We start from the raw sequence: 14,474 nt of genomic DNA, 5'->3' as shown, positions 1-14,474 counted from the left end.
ATTGTTCCCACACAAGAAAAATGTTGTCCTGACTTTCCTCCTCTCACTCTTATAATTGAAAGTTAATAATAAAAAATAATTTGTAGGTGGTCTGGGATTGAACCACGAAGCCATTCAAAAACATTGAAACAAGAGTCCCTGTATGTGTGGTTAAGAAGATACTTTTTCATATTTTTCTCTTATTGGTAGGTCATATCCTATCAATTATGTCATCACAAAGGAAGTGCATATTTTAGTCTCATCATTTATTATTATTATCTATACATATTTCTTAATGTTTTTTCATCCTTGTTTACTTAGAATCACGAGACAGTTCTATATCTCAATCGTCAAAGATAAGTTTGGGAAGTATAATCTTGATTGTTGAAAATGAAGATATATTATGAAAAAGACAGTATTCTCTCTTATAATATTGATATTGAAATTTATAATACTCCGTAAGTGAAAAATCCTAGGGTAAAGAAAAGACTCAAACTCGATCATGCTAGACTACACTTTGAATTAAAAAAAGTAGCCAGATGCGGGTTGGGCGGTGCTTGGTCTGGCCTGCCTTTGAAGAGTTTGGTGCAAAATCATCTTCGAGGATGTTATAATATAACAAATTTTCTTACGGATTTGTTTCACTAAGAGACACCTTCGCCAAGAAAGACTAATTTTTTTTGTTGAAATGAAGAAAGACTAATTAAACAAAGAACACTATACTTAACTTGTGATCTTTAAAATATATTTTTGAAAACCACATAAACTGCCTCTATCATGTGTCCTTGAGACATGATGAAGCTACTTTGTTTTCAAGTTTTTTCTTTTGCAAGTTACGAATTTTATAGGGGGTTGAGCTAAATATCCAAAATGGGGCACTTAATAGACTCCCCATCTTAAGTAGCCAAAAAATGAACGCCAAGTCCAAAGTGTCAGGTTAAGGGGGAAAATGACGAAAGCAACCTTTTAAATTTTAGTATTTGCCTTTCATGCCATCGAAATTTACAAAATCTCCATCGAAATTTTCTCGGGAAACGAAATCTTTTCTGAAAAATAATCTGACAACCGTTCCATCAGACTTTGTACTTTTCACAAATTTACGGAATTACCACCGAAAAATCCTTGGGAAACGAATTTTTTTTGAAAAATTGTCTGACGCACCGTTCCATCAGACTTTTGTACTGGAAATTTTTTTATTTACTAGGAATTTCTCTTGTGTACAAGACACTTTTGTACCGAGAGTTTTCTTGTTTATAGGAAATTATTTTATTTACTGGAAATTTTCTTTTGTACTAGACACTTTTGTACCGGGAATTTTCTTGTGTATGGGAAATTGTTTTATTTAGTAGAAATTTTCTTCTGTACTAGACACTTTTGTACTGGAAATTTTCTGGTTTACAGGGAATTATTTTATTTATTGGGAATGCTCTCTAACTTACTACTTTTCCTTTCTCAAACATTCTCGCCTTATATGTTGGTATATTTTTCTAAGGATTTTTAATGAAAAAGATAGACTTTCAGAAGTCGATAATCTTTCGAAAACATAGAGATGGCAAGAATATAATCAATTTCGGAATGTTTGTATAGGAGAGGAAGAATTTTCAAAAAAAAAAAAATTAGAGAAAGGGGAAGATTAGTTTAGAGAGAGAGGAAGAAGATAATCAACATCTATGGTTTTCTTAAGGTTTTAGAGAGAGAAAGAAACCGAGAAGAGTGGGTTGCTGGGCGGGATCCCAAAATTTCGGCCAAAAATTTTAGATTTTCAAAATAATTAACTATCCTACTTCAGATGGTCAGAAAACGTCAGCATGTCCTGTCCAAGGGCAAGAGGGGGAGAAAAAAAAATAAAAATCAGGAAACAATGAGCTGTCCCTGACATTTGGACTGGAAACTCATTTTTTGCAAAAATGGTCTGGGTTCTCATTTACCCCCCATTATTTGGATTGTTCGCTCATAAATCCAATTTTATATCTCATCAAAAAAAGTTAGGAATTTTATAGTACCACAACTCATAAAGAAGTTGAACATATACAGAGGCAAAGCCATGGGTGGTTGACCGGAATGGTAGTTCGAGCAGAGTATTATTGCGCTGGGCCCTGATCACAACGGACTACTAAAAAAAATTGTACTTTCCCAATTTTATTTTGGAAATGGACTACAATGGTCATTACAAGGCGTTGATATATCATCAAGATGTGATAAACACGATAATCACCGATAATTGCCTATATAAACCTTTACATGCCAACTCAAGAGGCCTAAAATCCAACTAACATATCAAATAGCCTAAAGTCTAACTAACTTATTTTATATGTACCTTTATAGTCCAAATTCAATAACTATAGATTCTACCTCTTATGAGAACCGAATATGAGACCTCAGAGTTCTGGAGTTCGTATACTACCGACTGAGCTATCAGTTTTTTTCCGAGTATCATAGACAAAATTGATTACCCAAAAACTAGGCCATACGCGGCCTAATGGCCCATGCCCAATTATCTTTTTATCTCTTCTCTCTCTTAGTCTTTTATGAGAGAGAGTTCGTGATCTTCAAGATTTTCCAGGAAGGGAGGGACCCTTATGTCGGGATTCCCTCTTTGTTTGTATATTATCTTTTAGATCTAATATTATCATGTTGAATAGAACAGAGAGACAGGGATGAAGATGGTGGTATGGGTAACGGTTTCCTCGACGTTGATCGATCATATCTTTCTTCTTAACAAGAGAAACCAATCCTCCATGTTGCTGACTATAGATAGGAATTTTTTAGTAAGGAGTGTGAGAGAGACGGTTGTGGTGCGATCCGACGTGATTTTGTCGGCCTTCATCACTTACCCCGACTAGTTTCTTCATCATCAATCTTCATAACGCTAAAAGGGTTCTTCTTGGCTTAAAGATAATGGCTTCATCATAACAATTCATTGTTGGTTTGTTCGTCATCAGAGAGAAGGATAAATTTGTGCCAGGACTTGATGGTCTGAGACTCATTAAGATCTTTGAATCATGATGGTCATGGTTGTGCGATTTTTTAAGAGGGACTAAGAGGAACTTGCCTCAGAGTATCAACTTCTTGATCACCAACTTACGGGATCTGACGTCACAATAGAAACAGAGTATAAACTTCTTGATCACCAACTTCTTGATCACCATGGTTGTGTGGTTTTTTAAGAGGGACTAAGAGGAACTTGCCTCAGAGTATCAACTTCTTGATCACCAACTTATGGGATCTGACGTCACAATAGACACAGAGTATGAACTTCTTGATCACCAACTTCTTGATCACCATGGTTGTGTGGTGTTCTTGATGCAACCGTCATGCGTCTCTACTTGGTTCATTCTTCTTCATTAAGTATAATAAGGTTCACGACCTTTAGGGTCTCTTTCGTGATCTTTAATTTGTAATCTTTAGGGTCTTTTTATTTTATTTTTGCACTACTCTTTTTCCTTCATGTTTTCTTTACTTTTGTAAGTTTCATGTTATTATTTACTTTAGTAAATCCATGTTGTACTCAAAGGAATCAAAACTCTCAAAACCATGTAATGTGTTAGATTGCATTCCTTCGTACGAACGAAATTCTGGTTTAACTCAAAAAAAAAAATTGTCTTCTCTCTCTCTGACCATTTTTAGGCTTTTAAAAAGAAAAAGTGCTTAAATTTATTGGGTGCTATTTATTGGACCATTTGTTTGGAGAGTCGTGCTTAAATTTATTCAAGGAGTTGATTCATTTAGTTCCACTTTCAACCAAAAAAAATTCATTTAGTTCCAAACCTATTAGCCAATTACAATAAAATACCTCACCATCTACAAGATATAACCACTTCAAAAATTCTAACATAAAAAAGAGAAATTGAATTTAAAAATGGGAGATTTTATAAGCAATGCTCAAAGTTGTTATAAGCAATCTTGCTAAAGACAATTCCTAGTTTGGTTAAAGATAATGTGTGTTTAAGAGGCAATGCTTCAACCAACGTTTGACTTAACGACGCCAATAAAAAGCATTGCATATCCTTCTTATGTATATTACATTAGTTAGGTACGAGGCTACGAGACATCTCTCAATGTACCTCTAAATGATTATTTCCTATTAAAAAAATTGGTGAATCAGTAGAAGAAGGAATTATTTTCTATTTAAAAAATGAATTTTGACCTATAATTTGTACCAGATTGGGCGTGAGCATGTGGTCAGATCCACACTTTTGGTGTCATAGATCACTACTGTTTGAATTTTACAGAGGATGCCCTAATCAAATATGAGAAGAAAAATCAAAAAACCAAGGACGTGGCTTACCCATTTTTCACAAGAATTTTCAATTCTTTCCCTCTTTAGTTTAGTACTACATTTATTTATTTATTTATTTGTCAAAATCTTTATAGCTCCTAAATCTGAACCGTCACATTATCTTGTACCAGTAGTTTATATAGAAACACAATACTAGTAAAAACCTTCATTTCTTCATTTGGATAAGAGAGAGAAAGAGAAGAAATCTCTTCATTTTGATTTAAAAAAGGGTTTGAAGTTTCACTACACAATGTTGTTTTTTTGAAGCACTTTTCTCTCTTCAACCAAATATCAAGAATTCAAGATCTTACTTAGGTTCCAAACTCAGGTATATATTTTCACCTCTTTACCTTTAAATTGGGTTTCATTTCTTCTTCTTCAATTTTTCATTTCTTTCTATAGTTTGTCTAGAAATGGAAATAATGTCTTCCAATATTATATGCATTTGAGTTATTGTTTTCATTAGTGAAAATGGTAAGAATGATTTAAAGTTATTTTCTTGTGAAACCCACTTACTTACATACGTCCTGATTAGACCAGAGTTCGAATCTTACTGTTTCGAAAAAAAAAAAAAAAAAAAGTGTAGTGATTTAATTATATGTATGAAGTACAGAAAAGGTAAGGATGAGGATAGGAGTGATAGGAGGAGGAATAAGTGGTTTGGTAGGGGCTTATGTTCTTGCAAAGGCTGGAGTAGATGTGGTTTTGTATGAAAAAGAAGATTATTTGGGAGGTCATGCTAAGACTGTCACTCTTGATGGTGTAGATCTTGACTTGGGTTTCATGGTCTTCAATCGGGTCAGTCTCTCTTTCTCTGACTAGTAGCTACTATTTCTTATCTTGTATAAGTTAGGTCCTTATAAATTAGTTTATTAGACATAAACTTCTAAATTTGTTCAAATTTAAGTTTGAGTCCTAAATTAATGTTTGACTGGTTTTGACTATTTAAATCAATTAAGTTAAAGACTATAATAGCCTTTGATAGTATCCAAATTACTGAAGTGTAGTATAGTTTATTAATTAAGGAAGATATTCAAATACTAATTATAGTAAGGATTAATTTCGTTTTGGCTCCCAATTTGTGACTAACTGATCGATTCGGTTCATAAGTGTCTGAGCTTCCTCTTTGGCTCCCAAATTTTGTCTAGCCTTCCAATTCTACTATCATGACATATATTTTTCCATTTTGTCCATCTCGCCGTTCTTTGTATTCTACCTCACCTTTTTCAACATAAGGTTGCTGGAGGTCGCCGACTGGTGACATTTTCCTGCGACCTTCAAGTTTTTTTATTCTTTCTCTCTCAATCTTATCTCTCTCTATCTTCTCCACCTTTCTATCTCTTTTCTTCCCCATTTTCGTTCTTTCTCTATCCTCTCTCTCTCTCTCTTCTCTTCCATCTCCCCCCCCCCCTTCTCTCCTCTTTCTTTCTCTATCTTCTCCACCTTCTTGATCTCTTTTCATTTTTTACGATAACATATTTTTTGTTTTATTATGGTTTAAAAGTCTTGTTATATACTATTGCATCACAATCCAAATTTGAATGGACAGGTAACATACCCAAACATGATGGAATTGTTTGAGAATCTTGGAGTGGATATGGAAGAATCAGATATGTCGTTCTCAGTGAGCTTAGAGAAAGGGGAAGGTTGTGAATGGGGAAGTAGAAATGGTCTCTCGAGTTTGTTTGCTCAAAAGAAGAACCTCTTCAATCCTTACTTCTGGCTAATGATTCGAGAAATAACCAAGTTTAAAAACGATGTTACCAAGTAAGTCACCATCCCTTTTTCTTCCTTCTAATTTAACCACCTTTGGGTCCACTTCTTTCTCTAAAAAGTTCAAACTTGTGTAATTCTACTTCATAAAAAAACGTCATATATCTAAACTACTAATGTAAGATATTCAATCCGATATTACATTACGAGGATTTATTACATCATTGTATAACGTGGCATAAATATGTCATTAGATGAGAATAACTTCTTAACAGCTCTACAAGCTAGGAAAAGCAAAAATCCAAAACAAATCTCATTCATAGTTACGAACTACTGTATTTTATTTATACATACAAACATATAAATCACAGTAGACCATTATAGAGGGTGTAATAGGACCTTCGACATCATTTCCTCTTGGATATTTTGTGTGTTTTTTGTACTTAACTGTTGCTTGTATCAATTTAACAGAGCTCTCCAAAAACTATTTGAAAGAATTTTTCATTTGCCATTTTTAAAGGTTATTGAGTTTACCTTCTCCATTTGACATAATTCTTCAAAAGCCAGTTTCATGTGACTAAACTACTAAGGTTGGATGTGAACACGTTAAATAATTGTAACGGTCGATTGGTAACACGCTAAATAATTTAACTGGCTTTTGACACAGTCGGTCAAATTGGGGGGGTGAATAGTAACAACTCAGTTAAAAGGGGGCCATCTTTAATTCACCATAACTACCTAATTTAAAAATAAAACCCAACAAAAGTATTATTGTTGTAAAACAAACCCTAAGTGAAAGAAGTAATTTTACAGGGTAAAATCTGATGAAAAATGAAATGAATGCCCTAATTGAGAAAGACTCGATCTTATCTCAGTCCAGTGGAAGTGTTCTGCTGACTATACGAATAAACCCTAGTTTATAGTTAAGTTGGTTACACTAGTTTCACGGAAGAGATTCAATGTTACGGTCAAGGAATTAAATTTCGAAATGACCAAAATATTTCTATTTTCATGCCTACCAAAATTTCTATCGAAATAGAAATTTAATTAAGTTTCTTTTAACAATGCCTTGTCAAGGAAATAAATTTCGAAATATTTCAGTCCAACCGACCGAAATATTTTCCTTTCCATGTATACCAAAATTTCCACCGAAACCGGAATTTCATTCCCTGGTTACTGTCACTAATTTGATGGGGCCATTGTTATCCAACCACTTTTCAAAATTTCCGATGTTTTTTTTTCTCATTTTTCATTTGGATGATAATATGAATGAAAGGAAGCAAGAAATCTCAGGCGGTTCAACGAAATTTAGAATGTTCAAGTCTTTAGTTCTTGAACATTTTGAGTAGAAGCATCAGCTATATAACTACTGATTAAAGCTTATTGTTATACATTGTCATTAAAATTTGAAACAGGTACCTTGAGCATCTTGAAAGCAATCCTGACATCGATCGGAATGAAACCTTGGGGAGCTTTATTAAGTCACATGGTTATTCTGAACTATTTCAGAAAGCTTATCTTGTGAGATTACTAAAAACCCAAGCTATCAAACTTTACATATTTGTAATTTAATTCAAATTTCAACGTGAACTGAACCGTGTTGGTGTTTGAATCATGAATCGTGCAGATTCCGTTTTGTGGTTCAATTTGGTCTTGTTCTTCAGAGGGAGTAATGAGTTTTTCAGCCTTTTCTGTACTCTCGTTTTGTCGCAACCATCATCTGCTTCAGGTATACTTTTTATAAATTCATATGTTGGTACCTATGTCAAGCAACACTTGTGGCATAATCTTGTTTAAAAGCTCCTTAATAATATAGACGGATAAACCGAATGGTCTACATATGTAAAAGTGATGCATAGGTTTTTTGGTGCTTCCCCTTCATAGGTAGTTGAGACAAAAGGATATGAATTATTCTTGAGCATTTCCGAAAGAAAGTTTGGGTGTTAAATTTATTTTACTTTTATGCAGCTCTTCGGTCGGCCTCAGTGGCTTACTGTTAGATGGCGCTCACATTCATACGTGAAGAAGGTGCTTTTTCGTTTTCATTTAGAATATACTTCTCTAGGGTAAACTATGTAGTCATTAATTGGATAAATTTGTACATGTATCACAAATATGAATCAGTGTGAATGAATTTAAGCAGATGACAGAAGAGTTAGAGAACAGGGGTTGTCAGATAAAAATAGGGTGTCCAGTAAAGTCGGTTTCAACATATGATGGAGGTAAAGCTATTGATATCTTGTTTTTGTTTTCCTCTTATGGCATATGTCGGAATTGTGAGTTATTTGACATTTAACGGTGACCTTTTTTGTTTCTCTGCAGGTTGCACTGTATTAGAAACAAATGGTTCGGTGGAAAATTATGACGGTTGCATACTGGGAGTTCATGCACCCGATGCTTTAAGTATATTAGGCGAACAAGCAACATACGAGGAAAGACGAATACTTGGTGCTTTTCAATATGCCAACAGGTACAATTCAGGGTCTGACTTTGTCATGAGTAATAACTATTTTGGTGAAGGCTTCGTGCAGAAGACTCGTTGTTTAGAAGGAATTAACGAAACGATGTCATTGATGATTCCAAATTGCATTTTCATTGTATATGTGCACAATCACTCTGATACTATTTTGGTACTTGACAGTGACGTTTTTCTTCATCGTGATAAAACCTTGATGCCGAGAAACCCAACAGCCTGGAGTGCATGGAATTTTCTTGGGAACATTGGAAACAGACTCTGTTTGACATATTGGCTAAATGTACTGCAGGTTTGTAAGATGTTCCGTTCTATTTTCCGCGCTCGATTTTGTGTAATATGACTTCGAGCAATCATATGTAGCTACCAACGTTGTGTTATATCAAATTATTAATTAAAAGTCTTATGATTGTTACATTGGACTCTTGGAATTGCAGAATCTTCCTGAAACGAGTGAACCGTTCCTTGTGACCCTGAACCCACCTTATACACCACAAAATACCTCACTTAAATGGTCAACAAGTCATCCAATTCCTTCCGTTGCTGCATCAAAAGCTTCCCTTGAGCTTGATGAAATCCAGGGCAAGAGAGGAATATGGTTTTGTGGAGCATATCAAGGTAAGACATAATTTTCTGTTTTCTTAATGTTTAATAAGAAGAGAATCCCCAGGGAGTTGCAGTTCCTAATGAACTAGGTTACTTCTATAACCGAAATATTCGTAGTAATTCCTAAACGCTTCAGTTTGTACCTCTCCTTTCCCCACTGGCACCGCTAACGTGTTACAAAATGACCATACTTGGTCTTGGCTACAAAGTTTTCATTGAGAACGGAAGCGAGAATGTTGTAACGCAAACATTGGTGAGAATCCAATGACCCCAAAAACCTAAGGTTTCCTCCGCAAGGTTCTTCCACGGAGGGCGAGTCAGGGCCTAAGATCAGGCCGAAAGGTGTAGTCGATGGACAATAAGTGAATATTCCTGTACTACCCCTTGTTGGTCCTGTGGGATCGAGGAGGCTAGGTTAGCCGAAAGATGGCTAATTGATTTTCTGTCGAAGCCTTGGAAACCAAAAACTTTTTTAATATTATAGCATAACGGGTGTGAAATAAAAACCGAAAATATTTGTTAGTAACATTTTTACAAGAGAATTAAAAAGTAAAAACAAACCCAGGTTTACACTTGTACTAAAGTGGTTAATGACTTAGAAAACAAACAACTAATCTTCAGTTCACAAAATAACTAACAAAAGCAACTCCTAAAGATTAGGTCAAACCTAATTTTAAAACCTAATTTTAACAGAAACTTCATGTATGATTTACTTTCTCTCATTGTAGTAGTGGTTTGCCTGATACTCACACTTTGGAACTTTTATTGACAGGATATGGCTTCCATGAGGATGGATTAAAGGTAATATATAATTATCATTTCATTCACTTCAATAGTTATTGTTTGGTCTAATCATTTCATTCGAATTGGATTCATCCTTTTAGCGATAAATCTGGTGTTGTTGCAGGCAGGAATGCTTGCTGCAAATAGTGTGCTTGGAAAGAGCTGCCTTCTTTTGAGAAATAAAGATCAAATGGTACCTTCTCTGACAGAAACAGGAGCACGTCTCCTCGTTACAAGGTTCCTTGGCCATTTTATCACTACAGGCAGTTTGCAGTAAGTCGTCATTTAGAATAGTTAGTATTTTTTCGCATTTATTTGTGCAAATATTACACGTTGTTGAAAGTGTCTTGAATGTGGGTTGATATCCGACCTGGTTTGCGACAAATTTTTTGCCGGTTATCAATGTATTTCCAGAATTAGAAAGAGAGGTGGTGATGCTGTGGGATTAGGGTGTTTCCAGTGAGCTATTTAAACTGAAACCCTTTAGAGATATCTACGTAACTTGTCCTTCATTCATAGTGCCATTGTTCGCCGTGGAGTAGGTCTAATAAACCGAACCACGTAAAACTCTTGTGTTATGTGTGATTGTTTATTTTCACTGCTTTTCTTGATTTCTTTTTGTCGTTAACCACAGTTTGTTGGAGGACGGTGGAACAGTTCTCTCCTTCGAAGGAACAGATGAAAAGTGTCATCTAAAGGCTGTTCTTCGAGTTCACAGTCCCCAGTTCTACTGGAAGGTAAACTACCTCAATATGTAGTCAATGTTTCTTCAATCACGACATGCTACATAATTTTTTCATAAGAAAAACTGTCTAATCATTTCTTCAACAGATTGCTACGCAAAGTGATTTAGGCCTCGCGGATGCATATATTAATGGTGATTTTTCGTTTGTCGATAAAGATGGTCTTTTAAATTTATTCATGGTAAAAGTTCAATCATCCGAACCTTATTATTTTCGTTCCTTGCTTCAATTACTTATGTTGAAGTTATTAACTCAAACCAATATTTATTTGATGCAGATTTTTATTGCCATCAGAGATATGGATAACTCTGTTAGTAAGAACAAAAGGTAGCTCAGCTTTTCGAAAAATGCATCTAGTTGTTCGAAATAGTGCTCTTGGTTTCAACTGAGTTTACATGTTATTGGTTCAGGGGTTGGTGGACTCCGTTGTTATTTACGGCTGGAATTGCTTCTGCGAAATACTTTTTGCAGCATGTTTTAAGGCAAAACACTCTTACTCAAGCTCGGAGAAACATCTCTAGACATTATGATTTGGTATGGTTCTATTCCACACCGATATCCTTGTTCCTTAGATCATAGCTGATTCTATACCTAATCTAAAAGCTCTAAAATTTGTCCTTGTAGAGCAACGATCTATTTTCTCTCTTCTTGGATGATACGATGACTTATTCATGTGCGATATTTGAGGTTCGTCACAACGCTCTTATAGAACATAAAATAGTTAACTAATAAAGAAATTAAACTGTTCAATTATAAATTACTCCATGATTTAGATTGCTATTTGATGCTTTAATGTCCAAAATCGTATATAGAGTGAAAACGAAGATTTAAAGGATGCACAGTTCAGAAAAATCTCTCGTTTGATCGAAAAGGTAAAATATTGCTACACATTATTATCAAATGGATTCAAAATGTAATTATGGAGTATGTATTTCTTATTGTCCTAATGGTTTATATATAAACTCAGGCTAAAGTCAAGAAAGATCATGAAGTTCTTGAGATCGGCTGCGGTTGGGGCACCCTGGCTATAGAGGTTGTCCGAAGAACTGGATGCAAATACACTGGTATAACATTATCCGAGGAACAGCTGAAATATGCTGAAAGAAAAGTAAAACAGGCTGGCCTTCAGGTGCTTTTTGCAGTGTGTACTAATTAGACGTCTTATTAGTCATTTCCTCCTTATCTAACTTGAGAGCTTTCGGTACTTTCAGGATCGGATAAGTTTTCTTTTGTGTGACTACCGTCAACTACCCGATTCTCACAAATATGACAGGATTATATCTTGGTGAGTTCGTAATAACGAACCAAATTTCGTTAGTTTTGAGGTGCTATTGAAATTGTCTTAAATTTCAAATTGACATTTTGATAGTGAGATGATAGAAGCTGTTGGACACGAGTTCATGGAGGAGTTCTTCGGTTGCTGTGAAGCTGCCTTAGCTGAAAATGGTCTTCTAGTTCTTCAGGTAACAAAGACAAACCAAGAAGATAGCAACTAGGACTTCTTATTACTAGTTAGAATCTTTTCAATAGCTTGCTTGTGGATTGCAGTTTATATCGATACCAGATGAACGATACGATGAGTACAGACGAAGCTCGGATTTCATAAAGGAATACATTTTTCCCGGTGGTTGTCTCCCATCTTTGAGTAGATTGACAACCGCTATGGCTCGTTCATCCCGACTCTGGTAACGTTCATAGAATCAACGGTTGAATTCTCTATTTTATTCTAAACCACGCTTTTTTATTTTTTTTAATTTCTCTGACATGCTAAACTATTCTTATATGAAGTGTGGAGCACATCGAAAATATAGGAATACATTACTACGAAACACTAATACGCTGGAGAAATAACTTCATGGCAAAACAAAGGTATGAATGATGAAAACGGAATTACGAACTTTTAGTAAGAACTTGTTTCATTGGATTGTAATTTATGTTGAAGTAGCTTATGCTTAAGTATCAAGTAATTCATTCATACTAAATCGCTTCCACTTTCAGTGAAATTCTTCGATTGGGATTTGATGAAAAGTTTATTAGAACATGGGAGTATTATTTCATCTATTGTGCTGCTGGGTTCAAAACACGCACGCTTGGAAATTACCAGGTAATTTATCTATGCTTTGCAATTTTTTCTTTTCTATTTGGGTTAGTAAGAATCGACAAAACTAGCTACTTTAGGGATAAAAAAGTGACCCACTTCTGACGTCCCACTCAATGTATTGATGACACAATCTATATTTACGTGTGATTTTAAATTATTGGGACTAAAAAATAAAGATGTTGCATCAACATCCGAGTCAAATTCTGAGTAAGACTCTAAGGGAGAGAAGTGTTTCTCATATTCGTATTACTACTTTTGAATAGTTTCATGTTGAGGAATGGTTAAAAACAAACCGAAGTTTGAATATGTTATGTTTGTCATTGTTTATAGATTGTATTCTCACGTCCGGGCAACATTTCAGCATTCAACGATCCATACAAGACCCACGCTTATTGATTCTTGATTCAGTTATCTCATTATGATTTGATTTGAATTTTTTTTTATTGAAATGCTACAATTCTTTGCTTGCAAATCTCAAGTGGTGCAAGTAATTTAGGAAGTAAGTTTTCTTTGATTTGTTGGAGAAAAGGTTATATTGGTTTTGTTGAAGTTATTTTTGGTTGACAAATTGTGAAACGATAAATACCTATGTGTGATAACTCGGATGAAGTCGAGTTTATGGAGGAAGTACTCGGGTGAAAACCGAGAGAGACGAAGTGACTTGGTAAGCTCTCGGTTGAACCCGAGGAAGATGATGATGATAAGCTCTCGGCTATGACCGAGCTTGACTGCTTGAGACTCTCGGGTATGACCGAGAGTTGATGATGGCGTCTCTCGGTTATGACCGAGAGAGATGATGATGGTGAGGCTTGAGTGAACCGAGTGATGATGGTGATAAAGAGTTGATCGTGTGAGAGAGAGAGATAGGTAAATACCTTGTTTATTAACACTTACAACTTGATTATTACATTGTCTATAGAGATACATATTTATAGGTTTACAACTTAGGAGTCTTGTAAAATCGAAAAACTAAAACTCTATCTTTATCTAGTGTAATCCTAATAGAACTAGGACTAGTAATCCTAATAGAATTAGGACTAACGGAGATCGACCCACTCGGTTGTGACCGAGTGGAATTGACTCTCTAACACTCCCCCTCAAGTTAGAGCGGGAATGGAAGTAACGCCTAACTTGCCAATAATGTTTTTGAACGGTTCTGCCCCGAGTGGTTTGGTGAAGATATCTGCAAGCTGAGAGTCTGAACTTGTAAAGCGCGTGGCAATGACGTTATCTTTGATCTTCTCACGAACGATGTGGCAATCTATCTCAATGTGTTTGGTACGTTCGTGAAATACTGGATTATCTGCAATGTGGAGAGCGGCTTTGTTGTCGCAATAAACTGTCATCGGATCTGAGTGATCAATTCCAAAGTCAAGTAATAAATACTTGAGCCATTGTAATTCGCATGTGAGGATGGCTAAAGCTCGATATTCTGCTTCTGCCGAAGACTTGGCAACGGTGGGTTGCTTCTTTGATTTCCATGAAAGTGGACTAGATCCCAACATTGTAAAATATCCTGTAGTTGATCTACGAATCGAAGGACAACCAGCCCAATCTGAATCACAGTAACCTGTAATATGGAGAGAGCTGTTTGCGGATAAAAATACTCCTTTATCAAGGGTACCTTTCAAGTATCGTAGTACGCGATGGGCGGCGTCTAGGTGTACTTGACTGGGTGTTTGCATGAATTGACTGAGGTTATTCACAGCAAAAGCGATATCTGGCCGTGTAACTGTTAAGTAGAGAAGCCGGCCAATTAGGCGACGGTAAACTGACGGATCCGTCAATGGTGTACCG

The 14,474-nt window shown here is 35.5% G+C and overlaps 1 protein-coding gene across 2 annotated transcripts; it reads left to right on the top strand.

Annotated features, from left to right (window-relative positions):
* The first annotated feature begins 4,001 nt into the window (after nt 1-4,001).
* Nucleotides 4,002-13,245, top strand: LOC147556231 (uncharacterized). 2 transcript variants are annotated; one of them, XM_086664060.1, is made up of 25 exons: nt 4,002-4,586; nt 4,872-5,056; nt 5,808-6,025; nt 7,387-7,492; nt 7,599-7,700; nt 7,940-7,999; nt 8,115-8,193; nt 8,294-8,441; nt 8,613-8,736; nt 8,882-9,062; nt 9,823-9,851; nt 9,958-10,106; nt 10,468-10,570; nt 10,665-10,757; nt 10,854-10,903; nt 10,987-11,110; nt 11,201-11,263; nt 11,389-11,448; nt 11,544-11,705; nt 11,788-11,861; nt 11,946-12,039; nt 12,125-12,261; nt 12,365-12,445; nt 12,575-12,680; nt 13,008-13,245. In XM_086664060.1, exons 2-25 carry the CDS (start codon nt 4,883-4,885, stop codon nt 13,071-13,073), a joined length of 2,583 nt encoding a protein of 860 aa, XP_086520186.1. In that variant the 5' UTR covers nt 4,002-4,586; nt 4,872-4,882; the 3' UTR covers nt 13,074-13,245. The 2 variants fall into 2 exon arrangements, with proteins under 2 accessions (XP_086520186.1, XP_086520187.1); XM_086664061.1 differs by having other exon boundaries at nt 4,160-4,586; nt 4,867-5,056.
* The last annotated feature ends 1,229 nt before the right edge of the window (nt 13,246-14,474 follow it).

This window comes from Eschscholzia californica, unplaced genomic scaffold (genome assembly GCF_041429995.1).
Source record: "Eschscholzia californica isolate CP2 unplaced genomic scaffold, dmEscCali1.0.p SCAF_2, whole genome shotgun sequence".
NCBI lineage: Eukaryota > Viridiplantae > Streptophyta > Magnoliopsida > Ranunculales > Papaveraceae > Eschscholzia > Eschscholzia californica.
The sequence above is the reverse complement of the archived record's forward strand: the minus strand, read 5'-3'. Positions and strand labels throughout refer to the sequence as shown.

Coding starts and splice junctions, on each gene's coding strand:
- LOC147556231 (XM_086664060.1), top strand. CDS start 4,883: ATGAGGATAGGAGTGATAGGAGGAGGAATAAGTGGTTTGGTAGGGGCT. Junction 11,264..11,388: donor ATTCATGTGCGATATTTGAG/GTTCGTCACAAC, acceptor AATCGTATATAG/AGTGAAAACGAAGATTTAAA. Junction 12,446..12,574: donor AACTTCATGGCAAAACAAAG/GTATGAATGATG, acceptor TTCCACTTTCAG/TGAAATTCTTCGATTGGGAT.